The sequence below is a fragment of the Synchiropus splendidus genome, chromosome 1 (genome assembly GCF_027744825.2).
Source record: "Synchiropus splendidus isolate RoL2022-P1 chromosome 1, RoL_Sspl_1.0, whole genome shotgun sequence".
NCBI classification, from domain to species: Eukaryota; Metazoa; Chordata; class Actinopteri; order Syngnathiformes; family Callionymidae; genus Synchiropus; species Synchiropus splendidus.
This window is the reverse complement of record NC_071334.1, coordinates 12099688-12121874: the sequence shown is the minus strand read 5'-3', so window position 1 is coordinate 12121874 and position 22187 is coordinate 12099688. Positions and strand designations below refer to the sequence as shown.

The following is a 22187-nucleotide window of genomic DNA, read 5'->3' as shown; positions in this document are numbered from 1 at the left end:
ATGGAAGAATCAGAAAACCAGACTGCACCAATGAATGAAGAAACATCTGCTGCTTCTCTCGCAACATCAACTTCAACAGTCCACACCCAGGGCCTGACATCCCCACCAATACCCGTAACTAGTTACTTTGAAAGTAATGAGTAACTTGAAGTAACAGAGTTACTTTGGAACAAGGTAACTAGTAACTGTAACTAAGTTACTAATTTAAAGTACCTTGCCCAACACTGTCCTTTTTATTCCAAAAACAGAAAAACTATCACACATGGACCCTCAGAGCTGCAGGGTCTCCCAGAACAAAGTGGTGTTAGGGTGCCACACCAGGACCCTGCTGCTTTAGTTATCCTGCTCTGCATGTTGAGAATTTCTTCTTGGGCATTGGAGGACAAGACGGTGAGCAGTCGGGAAGCAGACTTTAGTTGCACACTGTGTCTCCAGAACAGAGAATGTACAGCAAACCGACGCTGAGACTCATCGAGCAGCGCCACCAAGTGAAAAGTGCGTCAAATGAGGCCAGGACCACAGTAATACAGATCATTTATCCTCTTCTGGGCTGGTCCCAATATTACATAAAAATGAAAGTGTTCATGATTGATTCCGAATGTGTTGAATAAATGTTGGTGTCAGGATGCTCTGTCTGGTGGAGATAAGCCAGTAGCAGGAGAAAGATCATTGGCATCTGTTGGGTGACAGTAGTGTATCACAACAGTGAGCTGACCGAGGCCTGTGGCCAGTGGCAGTTTCAGACTGTCGAACAGTAGGTGCAGTAAAAGTACGTAGTTGTCTAGTTATTGAAACTAGTTATAAAAAAAAAAACAAAACAGTTTGGTTTTTCTTCAACAACCATATTAAATGTACTTAAATATATGTACTTAAAAAATATAATTGATATATTTATCTATTTATATAACACTTGTAAATACATGAATCCAGTACATTTTAAATGTAGTGAATTATCATTTATGAACTTGTGCATGTTGGGACTACTTTTTTATTACTATAGACACAATTTGAACCGACCCCTTGTGAGTTCTGTCAGCCGAACACTATACTGGGCGTATGTAAACTAACATGGCTGGCTGAGAGATCCAGCTCTCTCCACACTCTTCCTGACACCCTACGTCCCGACCCTGTGTAACATGATATATCGCCGGTTCCAGTTTTACAGTAACTCCTCACCGTCAACTCATTTTATTTCATGTTCTTTCATGATATTATTTTAACACTCTTAAAATAATGGCAACAAAAATAATAACTTTATCATTCTAAAAAAAAGTCTTTGGCATTGCCATGGTTTGAAATATAAAATATGTAAAATTCGAGTAAAACATTCCAAGGCCAACTTGGGGTATTTTCGACTCTCATCTAACAAAATGTGAGGGTTGAGATAATCCCAGAGGAAGCTAGCCAGCATCCGGTGTGCCACTCAAGCTAAAGCAAGTGACTCTGATAACATGTAAAAAAATAAAATAGTGTATAATAGTGCTACTCTGTCAGTTCATGAACTCAAACTCCTGTATCTTGAGTGAAAGATTGCAAATGAAAAACATCATGGACAATGCGAAGGGTTGGTGAGGGGGCGGGACAAGTCTCCCGAACATATATCAAGAGCTTCATATTCATATCCAGGAGCAGGCACAAGAAACATGGAGTGCTTCATGAAAGGTCAGTCGAAATTAATTAAGATCAAATTTGATGTTTTTTGAGACAAATGTGACTTAATATTGTTCTGTTGTTTTTTTCTGACCTGTCGTGTGTTTGTTAAATTCTAGATTTCCTTTGGATCATTCTCATTCCTCTCTCAGTGCAACAGCTCAGCTCACTCTGCCCAGCCAACTGTGAGTGCAAAACCGATGGTGTGGCTTCGTGTTCTGGGTATGATATCACTGATATACCAGAGTCTTTACCGTTGACTAAGCAGCTGTGGCTCCGTGGCACCAGCATCACGGTGGTACCTGAACGGAGTCTGGAGAAGATGGAGAATTTGAATCTTCTATCTCTGACCTTCAGTCATCTGAACACCATCCATCCTTTAGCTTTTCATCGAACAAAACTCTTGTCCATCACTTTGTCAGCCAATGACCTCTCTGATCTGCCTGCCCAAGTTTTCCAGCCACTTGAGGTTCTGCAGCGGCTTTCATTAAACAGCAACCGTTTAGAGACGCTACCCCCAGGTGTTTTTGATGGCCTTTTAGCCTTGCACTTCCTGGATCTGAGTTACAACAAGCTAGGAGTTCTGGAACCAGGGGTTTTCAGTAAAATGACCAAGCTTCACGAACTGCGCCTTTCAGGGAACTCAATCAGGAGGCTACCAGCGACGATCTTTCATTCCCTGACTGAACTTGAAGAACTATTGATCAATGATAATGAGTTGGAAGCTCTTGAGGCCGGGCTGTTTGATGGACTGGTGAATCTACAGTACCTGAAGATTCATAAAAATCAAATTGGTACACTTCCTCCTAATATTTTTTGGTCACTTGACAACTTGTCACAACTCACCTTATCCTCCAACCAACTTCAGTGGGTCCCTGAGAGAAGTTTCTACAACATGCCCAAGCTGACTAAGTTGACACTCAGTGAAAACCCCTGGAACTGCAACTGCCGCATCAGAGGTCTTGCCTTGTGGATAAAAAACAACCAAGGTGTGGTTCCTGACAGAGATCAAGTGGTGTGTCACAGTCCCAATTCTGCCACCCCCCATCCTCTTGTCTCTATCTTGGACTTTGACCATTTCGGCATGACATCCCCACCAACCCCTGCCACACAACCAACTGTGATGGAAAAATCAGCATTCCTGACTACACCAATGAACGAAGTGCAGTCTGTTACTTCTCTCGCGACACCAACTTCTACAGTCCCCACCCAGGGCCTGACACCCCCACCAATACCTGCAACACATTCTACTGTGATGGAAAACTCGGAACACCAGACTTCACCAATGAACGAAGAAACATCTGCTGCTTCTCTCGCGACACCAACTTCTACAGTCACCACTCAGGGCCTGACATCCCCACCAATACCTGCAGCACAATCTACTGCGATGGAAAATTCGGAATTCCCGTCTGCACCAATGACCGAAGAAACATCAGCTACTTCTTTGGCAACACCTGGCATCCGCCTGTCATCCCCCCCCTCCTCCACCAACACCGCAGTGGCGACTCAGTCGTCTAATAGATGGCTCACCGCTGCCATTCTGATTGTGACAGGCGTGTTGCTGGTTCTTGCATCTGTTTATGGGTTGTATTGCCTTGGAGAGCACATTGATAAACGCTGAGTGTGCACTCTTTAATACTGCTAGTAAGCCAGAGTAGAGATTTTTTTCTGTCAAAAACTGTCATTGTATTTTACCTGTAACGCTAATTCATGACTGATGCTTTGTTTAATCAGTTGAATCTCATACTGAACTTGACGGCTGGATTGAAAATGTTTTTCTCATTTTGAAACGCAAGTTCAATAAATAGTGCTAAGACTCCATCCTCTCCCACTGTGCTCCTTACCAAGACTATGTTTTGCCTTGTGAGACTGGTTTTAAAAATAAAAACAGCTGCCTTAACACACTTGTCTCTGTTTCTCTCTCTTTTTTTAAGAACTGTGTTGATTGATTTTTCACATTAATCAATCAGAACAGCTCAACAGTGTAGTAAAGCCAATTGAGGAAGCATAAAAAAAATATGTGCAATAACGTTCACAGCTGTTCAAGTCAGTGAAGACATACTGTATATACAAATAGCGAATCACACCCACGTTTAAACAAGTATTCCAGATGTGCAGTAATTGATCTTGAGGTTTAACTGTTAAACGCATTTTGTCCCAACATTTTTTGAATGCAGTACTGGACCCTCTGACAGTGTGTTTTATCTTTTCCAATGTTGTTGAGTTGTAAGTCTTGCACTGGATCAGTCTGTGTCAACCACAAAAATGTTTCAGAATTCTGCCCCACTAGTCTTCAGAAATGATCTCCTCCTATCTCTTCCTCCCAAAGAGTCTTGATGCCATCCAGAGATGTTGAGGTTAGAGGTCACTCACCGTTATTAAAGGGGATCGATAGCCACTTCCCTAGACTTGCCACTTGACAATACTGACCAATCCATCCACACTTTACCATTTTCTGATCTGAGGCTTTAAACTGAGTTTTCACCCATAGATTAGTTCACTATTAATATGACATGTCATGGATGTATAATGGTTGATAGGTTGTGAGAAAAGAAAAGATATATATATATATATATAGATGTGTATAAAAAGCAGACCAGGCATGAACATCAAACACATAGCACCGAATGAACAATCCCTTAACATAAAGTGACCCAAGTCCCACCCCCTTAGGCAGAAGTGGCTCCCAAAACGAGACACGCCAAAACCCTGACAGACTCACTGGTTTGGCAGGTCCCATATCCCTCAACTAAAAACTACTACTCCTAACTGAATTGTGGCAACATCAAAAATATAAACTGCACACTCATTGAATAATTAGAATGTAGGCAGAAAGATGGGAAAACACCCTTCATACACACATAATATCAGTAAATATTGAACTGAAAAACTACGTAAACAGCGACTCACTCACAGTCTCACTCTTTGGCGATTGGGAACATTCTAACAGGCCAGTTAGCTCACCCACAATATTTCAGGTATTTGGATCCACCACTTTCTTTAAGTGTTTCTTAATAAAGTCGGATGCAACTGTGGGGTCCCGGAATCAATGGCTTTCTCCTCCAAGCATAGTCTGAATCTGAGAATCGCTGCGAAGATCAGACCGAACTTGACGCCAGGACACGAGTGAAGCTGAAACTAATCTTAATGCCCCTGGTTAGAGGTGTTGTCGGAAACAGAAATTATTCTTTTTGCATTTTTCGCCCGGAAGCTCTTGCAGTTTTGTGTTCACGAGCGCATAGTCTTGTGTTGGCAGGGAATAATAAAGTTAGCAATTGACATTTTTGTGTGTAGAAAAGTTTGTCTGTTTGTTGGAAAAGCCTTGTTTTGTTGTTTTGGGCGTTGGGAGTTTACCCACAATTGTTCCCCTTTAATGTTTCACAAGATGGGAGTATGCAGAGAGAGGGATTCCTCTTTGCACAATCGCTCTTACTCATCCATCTATTTGAGAGGAGATGAAAAGGGTTTGTGCTTCACAGAACGCCAGTCCAACAGTGAAGCCGATCTGTGAGCGGAAAGTCATCGAGTTCTTATCTCGCTTGCACCAAACACTAAATGTGGATGACTCCAGAGTTTAGACTTTTAAACCAAAATAAAATCATGTGGCATCTAAAATCAGTTGACGTAATGAGCTGGGCTCAGTTTTTTGAGGTTAGGGGGGCCTTTTAAAAACAATTACAATGGATGCCACAAATTCCAGGAGATGTGACTGGACATTAAATGAAAGTATAAACAATGGAGAGCGGCTGTGTGAGTTCATCGCTATGACAACCCCTGATTAGGCTTTTCCAGTAAGCTGAGTTTACACAACAGCAGTGTGTGCACCAGGAAAAATCTACCACCGAGGTCACCGGGCTGCGTCCTATGTGGGCAAGCATTTTTCACTCCTACAATGTAAACACACATTATAACATGTCTTTTATACTCTGGATCTGTTATGTTTCAGAAATGCTTACAGGAGTACTAAAACACAACCTCCAGATACTCTTTTGTATTTTTTGCTCCGGAGTACTACAACAACACAAATGAAAACGCAGGTGAATCACAACTATGTATGCTGCCATATTCATGCATAACATAAAGTAGTCCTTCTTAAATAAATATAGGTAATAATTAAATAACAAACATTTAATGTGGTATTTTAACAAATACATTTATTTAGAAAGACAGTCTTGTAAAGTTCACATTAAGCATGAATAAGGATCTTCAAATCTTGTGTTACCTCAGTCACTAGTCGAAACTATTGGCAGCTTTTACAGCAGGAAAAGACATTTAGGGTTGTTAGTTGTCAAATGTCATGAATGTAATATACACTGAAAAATGAAAATAATAAAATTCAGATTCATTTTTACACAAAATACCTTGATGTTTTAGACACGAATCACTGTATCTCAATCATGAATGTTTCATAAGACAAATGGGGTGCCGCCCTAAACTATTTGCTGATCTGGTTCCTGACTTCTCATTTTCTGACTTCCTCTTTCTTATCCTAAAAAGCCCACTTTCATAAAAATAGATTTACTACAGTAGCAAAAGTTTTCACCCCCACTTCCTCTTTGACAACATCACAACTAGTCATCCAGTGACTTCTCATCAATTTTCCGGAAATTGGAGTGCATTCTTAGCCAAGTGGACACAACTTCCTTCATATCGCGACGTCCTCTCACTCTTCTGGGAGGTTGTGAGTCCAATGCCTTCAAAGTTAATACTAGATATTCTGTCAAACACTAACATAATAGTCAATCGCAGCCTTTGTACCTGACATACTCAACACTCTTTTGTGAATCTTGTATTGTATCATCTCTGATTCCCCTTTGTGACCCACAAGACATTTGAAGTGCAGAACAGAATTGAGTGAAGAAAGAAAGATACAGCCTGCATGGACACAAACACATCTCAGTCAGAGCAGGGCCTTTAATAGATGAGCCATTACTGGGAGCCTTGTTCATGGGCAAAGAGAGGAGGAAACACGGGAAGATGACAAACAAAATAAAACCAAAATAAAAGCAGATCATCTCACCTGACAGTGTCCAAGGTTCACTGTCCCACAGTGAACTTATAAAATAAGCCTCCAGTATTGAAAGTTCACACTGATATTCAGGACAGATTATGATTGCTTCAAAGGAGTTATGAACTCTTAAAAATTGTGTATAGCTTTTGTATAGCCCTTTATTATGTGGCACCTGGAGTTTGAGTTTGAAACCTGTGATGTAACACAAAAATTAAAAACGATAATTCATCACACGCACTGGGTGTATAACTGCAAATTGCGTAAATACAATTACATTTCAATGCTGCTCAACAAAAACTGTTATTTCCCTTCTTCCAGTCCATATGTTCCGAGTGATATAGGTTGCGCTGCAACTGACAGCCCATGCGTTACTCCACCCTCACTATCTGACTCATGCTACTTGACACACGGCTCCAATTACAGCACAGGAACAAACAGACCCGCAATGAAATCTGTTCCTAATTAGGCAAGAATGAACAGAGAGAAGAAGAATCTTTTTTTAAAGATGTCATTTTTAAGCGTGAGCACTCCGATCATTTTGCTCGGCCCCTCCGTGAGGAATGCACACACAGAAAAAGATCAGGCACAGCATGACACAAGAAGGTGGGGCTTTTTCCCACTGTCGTCTCCCCATTGGCAAAACTGCAGGCTGACGGAAACGGCCCATGGAAGAAAGAAGTCCTGCTGGAGATTGAACAAACAGATTTCACATGGCCATCGACGGATGAGCAGGAAAATGTGAGTGCTGGCAACTTTTACTGGAGGTTTCCTGGAGCTGCCGCTGAAGAGAGGACCACATATGAGATAAACTCCTGCTGGTGAAACGGCACTTGAGGTGAGTTTGGGTTTTCAGATGTTATCTCCAAGGACCTTTTACAGTTTTTCCAGAGTCATTAATGGTACAGTTTTGGCTTGGCATGTGAAGCTCACTCTACTACTACATAACTTAAATGAATTCACTTTTTGAATAAAATTAGTTTTTTTTTTGCCATCAAGATGTTCTCCTGGCTCAGAGTGATCCATCCCTGTGACCCCATCTCATTCTGCTTCCATGACAAAACAGTGAATTGTTGGAAGGATGAACACAGTCCAACTGGGAAAGGTTTTGTGGCGGCCCAGTTTAGAAACAGAGAAGCCGGTGTTAAAACTTGGGCAGGAACGTTAATTTGAACCAGACAAGCTGTGAATTTTAATTTAGCTTAAAGAAACACAACTCCTCACACAGTTTAATGGTGAGGCAGATGGAAAATTCTGATGTCATTTGGTCACAAAATCCGACAGAAAACCGAAGCAGAAGTTGCCTTGGTCTTGTGGTTTTGATGCCGTAAGGTTGCTTTTACATCGCAGCTGTTACATAAATACATCTATTTGGGGAAGTAGGTCATTGTGTGGGTACAACTCTGAATAGGGCACTCAGTGGCCAAACAGAATGGAATCCTAATGACCGCTCTTTCATACTCCGTGGTTTTTAATTGACCCGAAGCTTCATTACTTTTGAATAACTGATGTATCAGTCCAGTTGAAGCTTACTAAATCATGTATTGAATGTCTTCCATGGCTTTTCCTCACAAAAGCCAAAGCACTCATCATAACTTATTAAAAAAAGACACCCAAAAGAACCCACTTTGCATGACATAGCTTCTTTTCAAAGTTCATGAACTTCCTCTTGAGTTACCTTTGAATCTTTCAGTGGCTCATCCACTGAGCGTCTTCTTTATAACTGAAACAGTCAGTGGTTGAAAGAAATGAGTTGGTTCCCCCAATATTTCTACATGGGTCACAGAGCTTACACACAGTTCTTCAAGCCTGACTGTGGGAATGGGGGATGTTATCTATAAAAGCATCTGTGTCACGGGCTTGTTACATACTTTAAGTTAAATATCACTTTCTTTTTTAATTCCGTAAGTATTTATCCTTCTTCACTGAGAGTTCCTGTTTGTCCACTTCACGCTTCCGTAGATCAAGCTACATGTGCTGCCTGAGCTGATCAGGCTGAAATAAGCGAAAGTGATGTTTGTCAGTACAGGATCCGGGAAAGCTACAGTATCGGCTCTGCAGATGCACTGTAGTGTCGCACACTTCATGACCTCACTAAGGTTCTCCCACAGGGACAAAAATTGGTACAGGAGCCGGGAAAGTTATAGTATTGGTCCATTAAAAAAAAAAAAGAATGTGCCTAAGGCACGACTTGGAGTTCACTTTGTTTCTTAGTCCCATGAGATATATATTGATAATTCCTTTAACAATAGCAACATATAAAGAACAGGAAGTAAGTCAACAAAGCTCTGCTGTTTGTGACGTTACGGTACGTATTTTATTATTTATTTATTTATTTGTTTGTGATTGCTTTGTGGTCTTATTTCAATAAAGTTTTTCTTTTAAATAAAATCAATCAATACAATAACTTTGCTGGATCTTGTGCTGACACACGTGCTAGTGACATCATCAAGTTTGCGACACTCCCACACATGAGTAGAACTGGTACTGGAGCTTTCCTGGATTATTACTGATATTATAATTACTGACAACGTTGCCTTACACGTGTCGGTCAGGTGGCTTTCGCTGCTTTTCTTCATTTCTTTCTCTCTCTTTGGTCTATGTATCTCTGACATGTGCGGATGATGCGTACAAGAGTGTTGGAATTTTTTATACCGCTGAAAATAACTGGTGTTACACTGGCTTACATGATTTGTGTGTGATGGGGACAAAACAAAACAAAGACAGTTTCATCAGACAGAAAACAAACTCACTAGGCCGATGAGCAAATCATTTGATTTTATCTGTCCAGTAGCAAAGCAAGTCTAAAACAGATGAACACATTGAATTTAAACATTGATAGTGGGACAAGGAACTGATGATTCAACTTTGGTGGTGATAGTTTCCGGGTCTACAAATCTTTTGAAAGCCTTGTCCCTCACTTTCTTCCTTTGTCCAGAACTGCCAATAATAATAATAATAATAATAATAATAATAATAATAATAATAATAAAGGCATCACATTGTGGGTGGGCATCTGCACTCTCCAAGTGCTTGTCTTTTAAATAGTTAACATTGAAGTGCGGAACTGGCAGAGAAGACATTTATTTAAATAAACATAGAATGAAAATAATTCATCATCATTTATTTATTTGTTTATGGATTTCTATTCAGTTCATTATCTTTTGTGCCATGCACCAGTATCAAAAGCGAGACAGATGATGGGCTCCTGTTTTTGAAGTACTTGAATTTGAATTGGAAACAAGGACTTGTTCTACTCAGAATGCTGCACTGGCCTGAGTCATCGCAGAAAACTACAGTATATACATATAGATGGAGTAGCAAGCCATTCCTGAAGATGTCTAGAAAAACAAAGCCGGGGAAAGAATTCCAGACCCTGGTCTAGTAGGGGATGTCCCACCGCACTTGAAGCACCAAGTGCTATGGACGTTATTCACGAATGACCAACATTCCTGTTTCTTCTATTTCAGGGTTGAAGATGCATCTCCTACTGGTGCTCCACCTTCTCATCATCTCCACCCTAGCTGTTATTTCTGCTTGTCCAGATGGATGCAGATGTTCACCATTTTCGGTCATCTGCTCAGAAATCACAAACTTCCCGGCACCGCTCCCGTCTCATGTCCAAAACATTTACCTTCAGAACTGTTCCATCCCCTCTTTGAAACCTGAGGACATGACCAGTGTGGCTCTTATTAAGTTACTGATTAAAGACACAAACTTAAGGGAGGTTGTCTCCGGGACGTTTGATGCCACCACAAACCTACAAACATTGCAGTTCTCCCACACGGAACTGCAAGATCTCCCAGACCCAGTTTTCCAGCACCTTAAAAACCTGCAGTCCTTAACCTTGAGCTACAGCCAGCTGACAGCGCTCCGACCCAACTGGACCCTCCATCTTCAACAGCTTCAACTCCTGGATCTCAGCAGGAACCAGCTGTCATCCATACCTGAGGACGCCTTTCGCCCTCTGACAAGGCTGGGGTACCTCAGTCTCTCTGGAAACAGTTTCAGTCAGATATCTGCAGAGACGTTTAAAGGTCTCTCCAATCTTCAGGTCTTGCGACTCAACAAAAATTCACTTCAGCAAATACCCGCAGGAACCTTTGATGACCTACATATGCTGAGGGAGCTGTCACTCCAGGACAATCAGCTCACGCACCTGCACCATGACTTGTTTTCTAACAACTCAAAGCTCCAGAAGTTGTTCCTCTCCAACAACAGGATTTCAGTTCTTCCACAGGGAATCTTTCTGCACCTCCCCGTCCTCTCAAGAATCTCCCTCTATGAAAACCAACTGGAGACTCTGGGTCCAGGGCAGTTTGGACCCATGCCTCTTCAAGATTTATGGCTGTATGACAACAGGTTGAGTCGACTGGAGGACGACACATTTAGCAATCTGACTGAGCTACGACTGCTGGTCCTCAGTCGCAACAGAATCAACTATGTATCTGCCGGTGCGTTCAGGGGTCTAACCAAACTGGGAGAAGTATCGCTACACACCAATCTGCTCAAATCCCTGCAGCCTGCAACTTTCCAAGGACTTCCTAACCTGGTCAACATTTCCCTGGAACACAACTTTATTGACTCCCTTCCAGTTGGTTTCCTGCAGGGGGTGAGTCACTTGGGCCAGGTTGACCTGCACAACAACTCTTTCACCAGCCTCACCCCCCAAAGTCTCAAAGCTCTGTCTGTTGTGGATGAGGTTCTCCTGCATCAGAACCCTTGGAGGTGCGACAAAGACATTCTTCCTTTAAGGAACTGGCTGGTGGATAATCCATCCAAGGCAAATCAAAGTGCCGTGGTGTGTGAGACTCCCTTCCTTTTGAACAAAGAGGTCATTGCTTCGCTAACTGGTGAAGATTTGGCGCTTCTGAGCTCCACTTCAGAGCCTCCACTGACTTCAACAGAGAAAAAAAGCCACCCTAAGACTCCGTCGGTCAAACTGACCACTTCCTCATTGGGCCTCAAGCCAACACCCACTACCAAGCGGACCGAGGATATCAATGTTGAGGAAGAGGAAGTGATCTCGAAGAACACCACCGTCATCCTCATTATCATCGCTATAGTCTGTGCCGTTCTCATCAGCACAGTCATCATCAGCTGCGCTTGCTGGAAAAGAAATAGGAGCGGCAACCGGAATATCAGGCAAAGGTGCAGAAACTCTGTGCTGTAGTCACATCACATCAGCAATGCAAGAACTTGTACTACATAAATGATTCAGGGTGACTGCAGTAGACTCAGAATATCTGCTTTCATGGCATAAACTGCAAGAATTAACCGCTGTGTCTCTCCACCGTGAATTCTCTCCTGCGATGCACAGTAGGAGAGTGAGGGAATAACAGTGTAGAGACTATGGAATTGCAATTCAGCTGATAGTGTCCTTTTAAGATGCTGTGCTTTTTTATATTTTCTCCATCACTAAAATCTGCTGTATACTTTTCCAAGACATTGTTTCATCTGCACTGTGCTTGGCGCCATGTAGTTCTACTGTATCTGTGTCTTCAAAATCACAATGACTGGTTATATCAAGTTTTAAAGGCAGAATAAATCAACATAAAAAATCTGCGTATTATTTTTTTAAGTTTTGTCTCTGTCGGATGTTGATGGATCTAGATCTATCTGGACTAGTGATGGACAATGTGGGCTTTTGGTATGGACAAAGACGCAAAAGTCATGTTAAAAATGATCTTGTTTCAACTGAGACAAAATAACTTCCCTCTCTGGCCATTAGCATTTCCACCTGGACTGTTGACATTCTGAAGGCATTAAAAGAATCCTCCTAACTCCAGATGGAAATCTGGATTCTGTAATATAGTCAAAGTGAATAAATGGTCAAGCCATCCATTTTGTCAGAGCTATGTTGTGAATGAATTAAATTAAATAATAAAAAATAAAAGCAGTTTTATGTCAATCCTAACAATATAACTGTCGTGTTATGAAAACATTTGTCAACAGGTAGTGTAAATAGTGATGTCAAACAATATTTAAGAATAGAAACAACTTTACTGTCAGAAATATGCCAGTGAGTTGTTGATCAATAACACTGTGACTGTTGAAGAAAGCAAATAAAAAATCGTTTTAATTGATAGTTAAAATGTGAATACCTTTTAAATTGTATTAGTCTTAATAAATCTATTTCTAAGCAAACATAATTAATCAATGTATTTATTAAAATGGTCAATTTCTTTCCTGCAATGAAAAATATTAACAAATGTTTCAGAGTGCAAAAAGGCGCATCTTTTAATGCTAAATATACATGACAAACAGAATCACAGAAGATTTTTTTTATATAAGACAATGAAAGTTGACTCCTAAATGAGGTCATTTTGAAAGAAAATGGTGGAGAATACGTTCATAAGGTCTGTGCTACATGTTATGGCAACACAACAAGACGTAATCATCATTACACATTTTGACTTTGAAGAGTGGACCTTTTCTGACCAAACTCCAAGTGCCAGGTAAAGCAAGGTCACTGGTCCACTGTTGAATATAGTTTTAAAATGTACCTTTTTAATCTTTTGTTCAGTAGGTAGATGCACACTGTGAGAGAAAACATTTTCTTCATGAATAAAACTGCACTCAGTCTTGCATTGTTTTGACCAGAATCCATGACTTTTCCTGTAAGATCGGAAAAAGGAAATAAACAACTTAATGGTTGAAGCAAAAGCACCAATTTGGGACAACTGCAGAAGAATGGCAGGAAATGACTGAAAATAAAAACATTTAAACATTTTAAACTGCGGAAGAAACACTGCGTCTTGTGATGGCGGCTGCAGTGGGGAGGCTTGTTCTTCGGGATTACAACTTGGATGCACCATTGATCTCTTCCTGATCAAACCGCTACTCACTGCAGACGGTTGCAGCTGTTGACATGTTCTGGCTGAATTCATCACCCCCTTCAAACTAACGTGTATAAACAGCGGTGCACAGACATGGTCTTATCTTGAACTGCAGAAGTCTGACACACCCTGCCTCTCACTACCGACACCGACCGTGCTCTACAAGAAAACAAGAAAATGTTGTTGTTGGTTGCTGTTTTACTCAGTGGATGCTCTGTTCATAAGAAAATGGTAAGCCATGACTTTTTTTTTTTTTTTGCTTCTGGTTATAACTGAAATCATAATCAATCGCTATTATTGTTTTTCAAATAGGAGCCAAGGATGGGAAGAGACACGTTCTATGTCCTGCTTTTGTCATTCCTGTTTGGATCCTTGTGGACTCAAATAGCCCCTTGTGAAAAGGAGACTGACTGCCCTAAAGAATACCAGGAAGTCTTTGGCACATCGGTCACGGAAATCCCTAAGATCCTGAAGGCAGGTGTCACCGAAGTTTTCTTTGTAGGCAGCTCCATTAAAACCATTCCGAGTGATGCCTTTGTGGACAACCCACTGCTGGAGAAGGTGGAGTTTCTGGACACAGACACTGTGTCCATAGAGCCTGGAGCGTTTGACAGGATGGTAAATGTAAAGCACATTGAGATTTCCAACACGCAGCTCACATCCATCCCGCTGGGGGTCTTCAAGGACCTCAGTAACTTGGAGAAATTGATATTGAAATACAATAAGCTTCAAGGTTTGGAGAAAGGCTTGTTTGATGATCTTAAAAAGGTCAGAGAGCTGCAGTTACATGGAAATGAGATTGCTGTTATCGAAGACGGGACTTTTGACAAACTGGAAAACCTTGTTTCCCTCCATCTGGCTAAGAACAACCTCACTTCCTTGTCGGCTGACGGCTTCTCAAATCTGACCAAACTGCAGACGTTGCGACTTTACGAAAACCAGCTGACTGCAGTCCCAGAGAAGCTTTTTCACAATTTGCCAAACTTGAAGGAAATCGCCATACAAGGAAACAAGATATCCAAATTATCTTCAAATCAATTTCCTCACAAAGAGAAACTGACGAAGCTGCTGTTGGACGGCAATCTCCTGACATCGTTTCCTGAAGGGTTTTTCCAGGGATTTTCTCAACTTAAAACATTGACTCTACGGGGGAACAAGCTCACAAATCTACCACCTACGTTGTTTGGAGATACGCTGAAAGTGACTGACCTCAGCTTGGGCCAGAACAATCTCAGTGTTCTACCTTTTGGGATATTCAGCCCTCTGAAGAAGCTGAAGAAGCTGGATCTTTCCAAAAACGTCTTCGATTCGTTGGCTGCCGACTATTTTGAAGGTCTTGAAAAACTGACGGAGTTGAATTTGCTCGACAACAGAATCGAGCGGCTTGAACCAGACACTTTTGAAAAGCTGCCGTCGCTGACCACTCTCAAGCTAGCTCGCAACAACCTCCACACGCTTCCTCCGGATATCTTCGAACCATTACCCAAACTTACGAAGGTCTATCTGGACCACAACCCCTGGCACTGCGACTGCAATCTGGTTGGTTTTCACAGATGGATTACAGAAAACTCACATATTGTATTTACACATCCAGTTGTTTGTGAGCGCCCAGTTGAGCTAAAGGGACAGGAGATCAAACTGTTGCCAGTGGATCGCTTAATTTGCCCCACTGCTCCACCTACCACAATACCTCCACCAACAACTATTCACCTGACTACGGCACAACCACGGACCGCCAAACTCACAACGACCACTTTTCCAGCTACCACAACACCACCTACAACCACCATGAAGATGACAACAGCTTTAGCGACAACTGCCATGCCAACTACTCTCCCAGCCACCACGGCGCGACTACCAACCACAGCCTCTACAACATATATCCCAACAACCACCTTTCAAATTCCAACTACGCTGCCAACAACTACACTAGCTTCCACCATACTGACAACAACCTTAATGACAACCATCCAAACAACCACATTTCCAACATCAGAGACTCCTCCAACTACAACCATAACTACTACTCTTACACCCACATCAACTCTGCCAACCACCTATTTACCGACAACATCTACGACTCTACTAGCAACCACAGCCCTCCCCACCACTACTACAACCATACCAACAACCCCTTCAGCCCCTACAACTTTCCCCACCACTCTTTTGACGACCGCCATCCCGACAACAGCAGCACCCCAAACAACCACTCTTCCAACCACTACCAGCTTTATAACCACAACCATGATGACAACCGCTTCCTCAACCACAGCAGCTGCTTCCACAACCACAACAAGACTCCTAACCACGATGACAACCACACCCATCATGACCACCGTCATTCCAACAACTGCAGCTACTCTTGAACCAACAACATTTCTTCCTACCACCACCACCACCACGACTGTGATGACAACACAGACCACTGAAGCCCCTGCACCTGCCACTTTTGAGTGCCCACTGCCACACATGGACTCAGGGAACTTGGATGACTTCCTCCACCACTACAACAGCAGACATCTCCAATGCAAATCTAAGATGATATTCTACACAACTCTAGCACTGCTGGAGGCCATCTTTACATCAGTGTTGGCCAAATACACTCTGTCACTACACAACCTTCTGCGGCACAGGAGGTCGAACCACTTGATCAAACTGACCCACTTCTCATACAGGAGGGAAGTAATCCTGAGGCCGTTGGAGGAGGAGACACAAAGACTTTGAGTCTCGAGAATTGAACTTGTTTATTACATTCAGGACTGTGAGAGGAGCACAAAGTACCATACAGTACTTTCCACTACCTATTTTCTTCTAGTCAAAAGAATGTTCTTTTCATTCATGCGTTATTATTATTATTGTTATATGGCCCCTTCAAAGCGACACCATACCAAGATTGAGGGATTTTAATAGAGATGAGGCTGATGAGGCTTCATGAAACAGCGTCCTCCCAGTAGGAGGCGCTCTCTGTTCAAAAATGATGTTGACTGTGACTGTCTGTCCTGTACACACAATGCTTGAGACGTGTGTTGTCCCTGTCCATACAGTGTATGACATCAGCCCATGGAAATGTTGACTTATTTGCCGCTTCACGCTTAAAACAAGTGGAAAGACTTGCTTAAAGTAGTGTAATTGCAGGCAGTTTGCCCTGTTTTTTTATTTTGTAGTTTGGTCGTTCATTCACGTGTGCACTTCTTACTTTACGTCACGACATTTGGTCAAGCTTTTATTTAGAAATTCAGATGATGGAAATTCTGACTTACTGTATTTTCCGCTACACACTTAAAATAAGAAGAAAGTTGCCTAAAGTAGTTAAAAGAAAATATCAGTCAAAAACATCACTCTGGTTTGGGAAACTGAATCTTGCTTGCAATTCACATTTTGCTGTGTTTGTGTTGGAGTTCTACCCGGTAGAAAGGATCATCACTTTTGCTGACTCTTTTGGAAATCTGTCCTGGAAACGCCTCGGTGGAGCTGATATATTTACTTAAACTGCTGCCCATGACCTGCCCTGAGATAAGCAGCTATGAATAACTGGAGATAACTGGAGATCGTTGGGCCACATTTGAAAACACCTTATTTTATGATTAAAAACAACCTGTAGCGCCATAGAATAAGGAGTGTCGTGTAATTTTCAAATTGGTCCAGCAGAGGGTGGTAGCGAACTGCAACTACTTTCCCGGCAAATTCATCCCAGTTATCAGTAACCGATACCCCGTGCGTAAGTCATGATTAAAATCTAATAATAAATTCTTCCTACACAGCCACACCATGACTTGTGTATTTAATGGGAACATGGTCTTTGTTAGACTTGGAGGTCTTTATAGTTGTAAATGTTATGAATGATTCTTCTCTGTGTGAGAGCCTGATAGTAAAGATGAAATACTTTAACTAGACTTTTCATGAGACAGTCGCACATGCGCAGAACACGAGGTCAGAGTCACTAACCCAGTCTTGTGCTCACATGACTGTAGGCTTGGAAGAGAAGGAGAATTATTATTATTATTTATTTTACAAATGGCACTAATGAAAGATTCCCATTGTTTTGGAAAGGAGCTAGAGTTCCAAATGAAAATATTTGGGTAATTTTGTCATGTGATTCTGTCGTCAAATATATGTATGGACACTCTTTGACTTGACTGGTTGATGTGTCAGTGACAAGCGCTCAATAGTTCTGCCCTGATACTCATAATGCACAAATTATTGTTGTGTTTAGACAATATAGTAAACATATACTAAAAGTCACTGGGACGGATAGAAGCTCCATGAGAATCTGATGGAGTCGACAAGAGAGAGTAAATGAAGGAAGCAAAGCTTGATCTGTCGTAGCTCCAGACTTGGGGAAAAAGTCAAAAGAAACAGTTACTATCAGAGGATTATTGAAATTGAAGTTGATTTGCAGCTGCCTGTCTAGCAGCATAGTTATCTCCCCCAATCCTAACTACGGAGTTCCACATAGACACTGTTTAATTTTTTATTCCTCTCTCAGATGCAGCTAAGTGCAAAACACTTCCCTCTAAGTCTGTCAGGTCGTCTTCTGCACTGAGAAGCACACACTTCCTCTGCTTCCTGTGCAAGCAGAGTGAGCAGTTCTCTTTCCATTCATGCTGTTTATACTTGAAATTTGAATTTGATGTTCATGACAACAAAAAATATGTTTTGGGTTGGTGGAATATAAATTAAAAATGATGAAATGATATATTTAAGAATTATAAAATAGGTCAAAGGTCAAAAATCGGTCATGACCTCACAACAAATATTCTATGTAGCACGAGTGAAAGATGTGAAATTAAAGTGAAGATCAGTCCTGAGTATCAAAGAATTACATTTACAACATTAGCACAACATTAAAATTTAATTCATATGTACCTCAAAAGCTTTGCATGACTATAAAATACAATAAAGTACAATTCAAACAATAAAACATCCTCCATGATTCAAGAATTGCTTGTGGTGCACTGTCAATCTTACCTTCATCTTCAGATGAACAGTGAAGCAATATTTTGTCACATGGAAGTCGATTTACTTTAGTGCTGATACAACTGCATACTGTTTATTGAAGTCACGTTTTCCATTGAAACAGTACAGAAAACCTTTCTTATTTTGCTCATACTCAGGCAGATGCATGCAGATCCCAGATTCTCAGCCCAGCACCTTTCCACTTCTTTACGTTTAGAGGTGCTCATCCTGCTGCAGGAGAACTTGTCATATCTCCTCCATGAGAGACGGCTTCTTTTCTCGAAGTCATACCCTGCAAGTTTTCCTAATGAGCCTGAAATGGAGCTGAGGAGGTAATTGTGTGTGAAAAGGGCAAAGTGCTGAGCCGCAGACAAGGCTGCGGAAACCAGGAGGAGGCCATTATGGCTGAACTCAGACATTTGGGCTGCAAAATAGTTGGTGCTAAACCGTCGTATTTTCAGATGAGATGGTTGAGCCCATTATTTGGGGCTAATGACCGTCAGACTTCTATTACGCAGCATCTGAGGAAGGGGAGATTAGGACATGCTGGACTCATCGTGGTTTGTGGTTCCTGTGAATTGTCTTGGTGAATGTTCACATTAACCACTGAATAGCTAGCTATTCAAGTTGTATGGTGTCATAAGATAAGATGGAAATGTCTGTCTCAAAAGCCACATCTCAATGCAAGCACGACAGCGACTTCCTTTCAGAACCATGGCCTCAAACTTGAAGGTACTGACCTGAATTTAGTCAGAAGCAAAAACCATTTTCAGCCACGGTTTGCCTGTGAACTAAGGAGCCTGCGGTGGGTTCAGGGATAACAACAAACTCTTTTGATTTAGATTTTCTGCATCATTCAGTCCTTTGTCTTTGTTCACACCATCCATTATTTCTCAAATGCTGTCGACAATTGTGTTTCATTTAGTGTAAAGCATGGTGACTTAAAGCGCCCCTGTGTGGCTAAATATACGCTGCAGGTGTTTTGCAAGCGCTACCAGGCGTCTTTATAGTGTAGTGTAGTTTTTTGCTTTGTCATTAGAAATAAATCAGAAATAGCTACACAGTGCCGTATAAACTTGCTATTATTATTTTGTCCAACAGACTGTGAACACCTGCTGCCGCTCCTTTCAAATCCATTATTTCTTTTAATTTATTTTTAAATTCTTCTTATGAGTCACCAGTACTATGAAGTAACCCCCACCAATGCATGAAACACAAAACCTAAATGGAATCTCGGCTGTCACATTTTAGGGGAGAGACAACTGGAGAGAGATCCAGCTGAAGGCCAGCGGTCCTGGCTCTGGTGTCGGACCCTCTACTCCATCTCCCACCCGAGTGCCCTCGAACTGTGCCAGCTGAGCCAATCTCTGTCGACCAGCTGCCCTCCTCCAGGCTCTCCACCGCACTCTCCCTTTAGTCAGTGCTCCTCAATGTCAGAGGAGGAAACTAGTCCTGTCAAAATGGATTGCAATGAAAACATCCATGATCTCCTGGGTCCCGCTTACCCAATATTCAAAGTGTGGCACCAGGAATGAACTTTCAACAAGATGACTTGATGATTATATGACGACACAACTGCCAACAACTGACTTGCCTGGATTGCATAGTGCTCTATATGAAACTTCTGTCAACTTTCCTTTCCTTTTATTTTATTTATTTATTCATTTGCAAATAAGCTTAAACAGTTTGACTTCAGACATGAGGAAGCAAAAGAGAAAGAAGTTCGAGCACCACCCAGACGTCCTGAGACATTAAAACATTAAAGGAGCCCTATGTGCCTCTTCATGTTTTTTGAGTAGCTTCAGTGTTAGCAAGATGGAACATCACTTTATCATATGCTAAAGTGTGAAAGAACCATGTTCATCAATAGTTGTGTAATTCAGTTTTTAAAATAATAGCTATGCAGATATTACAGATTCTTTTTGACCACAGTTCTCATTACCCCTGGCATAATGTTCATGAAGTCGATGCAGTACAATTTCACTATTGACACCTGGTTTTGATTTTATACTTACTGGGTTGAAATGCAGAAATCAACTTCTTACCAAGATTTTATTTCACCACTCATGGCTGCCAAGGCAGTCGTGGGCGTGAAGTCATGCTTTTGCAAAACACATTTATGTGACACATGAGTGAATAACTGCAGTAGTATTGAAAATTGTATCCATGGCATTTGAGTTGCAGTCAAGAACATCTAACCCAAGTCCAAGACCAAGACTTTGAGGGCCTGATACACAGTTGAGACTAAGACCAATGACGGGACAAGTCCAGGACCGAGACCAACCTAAATACATCATGACAGCATTTCACATTTTGATTTAATATGAACAAAATGCTGACTGTATGATTTACAAATAAATCAGCAACGATATAATACACTCCTTAAAAAAAAGTGTTGTGAAGTCAATTACTCCATTCATATTATTAATACTGGAATCCCCACTGGGGTGAAACCAATGCCAATATATACCCATATCTATTGCAGGGCTGCTTGACGAGGGCCAAAAATACTGGGATGATCGGATCTACAAGATGCCAAAACACAGCCATTGCAAGGATGATGCTTGGACAGATTGGAAACCCAACAGCGCCCCTGTGTGGCTAAATATAAAAGCATTTAGCATTTACATCCGTTTGAAAAACAGGTCAATATAACCTCACATTTCCAATTAAAAGTAAACAGCAATTCTCCAGGTGTGAAAATTAGACTCTCTTTTGCCAAAGCCTTCTCTCAACAACCCAATTCACACTGATCAGAATCAGAAAACTTTATTAATTCCAAGGGAAATGATGTTCGTAACATGCTCTGTACACAACATATCAAACTAAAATGAAAACGAAATAATATTATAAAGTGCAAAAAGTAATACCAAAGCGCTTAGAAACAATGTGCAAGAAAATGTAGATTCAAGGAAAGAGTGAACAGAAAAACAGATAAATGATGCCTCCTCACCTGGTTTGTCTACTGCTCTGCATATGTTCTTCGACTTTCTTCTGAAGAATATTTGCTCATGAAAGGAAGCAAATCCTTTGAGTGGTGTTTCCAGTGACGGCTTGAACAAAAGATGGCCTACAGTAATGGCGTGTCAAGATTTGAAAGATGATGTGGGACAGAATTAGCCCAGCTACACTCTCACACACATACATGTTTTCCTATTTTCAGCTTCCTCCCTGTCTAATTTTAGAGTCGTATGTGTGAAGAGTCATAGTTTCTGGAGCTAAAGAGTTTTGAACCCGAGTCTTAGCTTTGGTTGACACTCACCACCAGCTCATTTTAGGCTACTGTGTGGGCATTTTCAAGCTAGTTACAAAGACGTTGTGGAACACCTGACGGTGAAGGAATGATGACATAAAGACACTTGCTTTTCCTCATTGCCATATTTGACCGGCTCCAGAATATCAATGAGACACACCTCATTAACTCCACGCGAGACAGCCACTAGCAATTCTTTTAACGGAAGAATTAAAGTTGAAATTCTGTGAACCTCTGATAAGAGAACATGTGAAAGCCTTGCAGGAAATCAAAACACACTGGCTGCCCTGGAAGCAAATGGTTTCTCAGGTGGAACAAGGTTGACAACAGATTAAGAGTAATAATTATGTGTAATATATTGCTTTTTTAATTTGTAGCTTTATTTATTTTATTTTTCTTAGCTTTAAAAGTGCTGTGAAAGTGTATATGAGGGCACATGTTTAGCAATAAACAAGTTAAGCGCATTAGTGTCAATTTTATT

At 41.3% G+C, this 22187-nt stretch overlaps 4 protein-coding genes across 6 annotated transcripts in view; 3 read left to right on the top strand and 1 right to left on the bottom strand.

The window, feature by feature from the left end:
• The window catches only part of LOC128758624 (tubulin alpha-1D chain-like), a 29908-nt gene extending 8259 nt beyond the window's left edge, over positions 1 to 21649 (bottom strand). Inside the window, exon 1 of the mRNA XM_053864786.1 lies at positions 21407 to 21649. The gene's annotated coding sequence lies outside the window, so the exon portion shown is untranslated. The remainder of the gene's footprint in view (positions 1 to 21406) is intronic.
• Positions 1464 to 3540, top strand: LOC128758614 (leucine-rich repeat-containing protein 15-like). 2 transcript variants are annotated; one of them, XM_053864764.1, is made up of 3 exons: positions 1464 to 1662; positions 1770 to 1835; positions 2034 to 3540. In XM_053864764.1, exons 1-3 carry the CDS (start codon positions 1644 to 1646, stop codon positions 3269 to 3271), a joined length of 1323 nt encoding a protein of 440 aa, XP_053720739.1. In that variant the 5' UTR covers positions 1464 to 1643; the 3' UTR covers positions 3272 to 3540. The 2 variants fall into 2 exon arrangements, with proteins under 2 accessions (XP_053720739.1, XP_053720730.1); XM_053864755.1 differs by having other exon boundaries at positions 1770 to 3540.
• On the top strand, positions 7269 to 12205 carry LOC128758606 (leucine-rich repeat-containing protein 15-like). The gene is made up of 2 exons (XM_053864744.1): positions 7269 to 7496; positions 10129 to 12205. The coding sequence occupies exon 2, from the start codon at positions 10137 to 10139 to the stop codon at positions 11829 to 11831; it is 1695 nt and encodes a 564-aa protein (XP_053720719.1). The 5' UTR covers positions 7269 to 7496; positions 10129 to 10136; the 3' UTR covers positions 11832 to 12205.
• Positions 12317 to 18328, top strand: LOC128758577 (leucine-rich repeat-containing protein 15). Of its 2 annotated transcripts, XM_053864683.1 has the most exons (3): positions 12317 to 13728; positions 13810 to 15036; positions 16173 to 18328. In XM_053864683.1, the coding sequence occupies exons 1-3, from the start codon at positions 13675 to 13677 to the stop codon at positions 16233 to 16235; spliced, it is 1344 nt and encodes a 447-aa protein (XP_053720658.1). In that variant the 5' UTR covers positions 12317 to 13674; the 3' UTR covers positions 16236 to 18328. The 2 variants fall into 2 exon arrangements, with proteins under 2 accessions (XP_053720658.1, XP_053720648.1); XM_053864673.1 differs by having other exon boundaries at positions 13150 to 13728; positions 13810 to 18328.
• Positions 21650 to 22187: the final 538 nt, after the last annotated feature.

Bases quoted from the DNA above. Each gene is read 5' to 3' on its own strand.
- LOC128758606 (XM_053864744.1), top strand. From the start codon at position 10,137: ATGCATCTCCTACTGGTGCTCCACCTTCTCATCATCTCCACCCTAGCT.
- LOC128758577 (XM_053864673.1), top strand. From the start codon at position 13,675: ATGTTGTTGTTGGTTGCTGTTTTACTCAGTGGATGCTCTGTTCATAAG. The intron at 13,729-13,809 runs GTAAGCCATGAC...TTTTTCAAATAG, and splicing joins GCTCTGTTCATAAGAAAATG to GAGCCAAGGATGGGAAGAGA.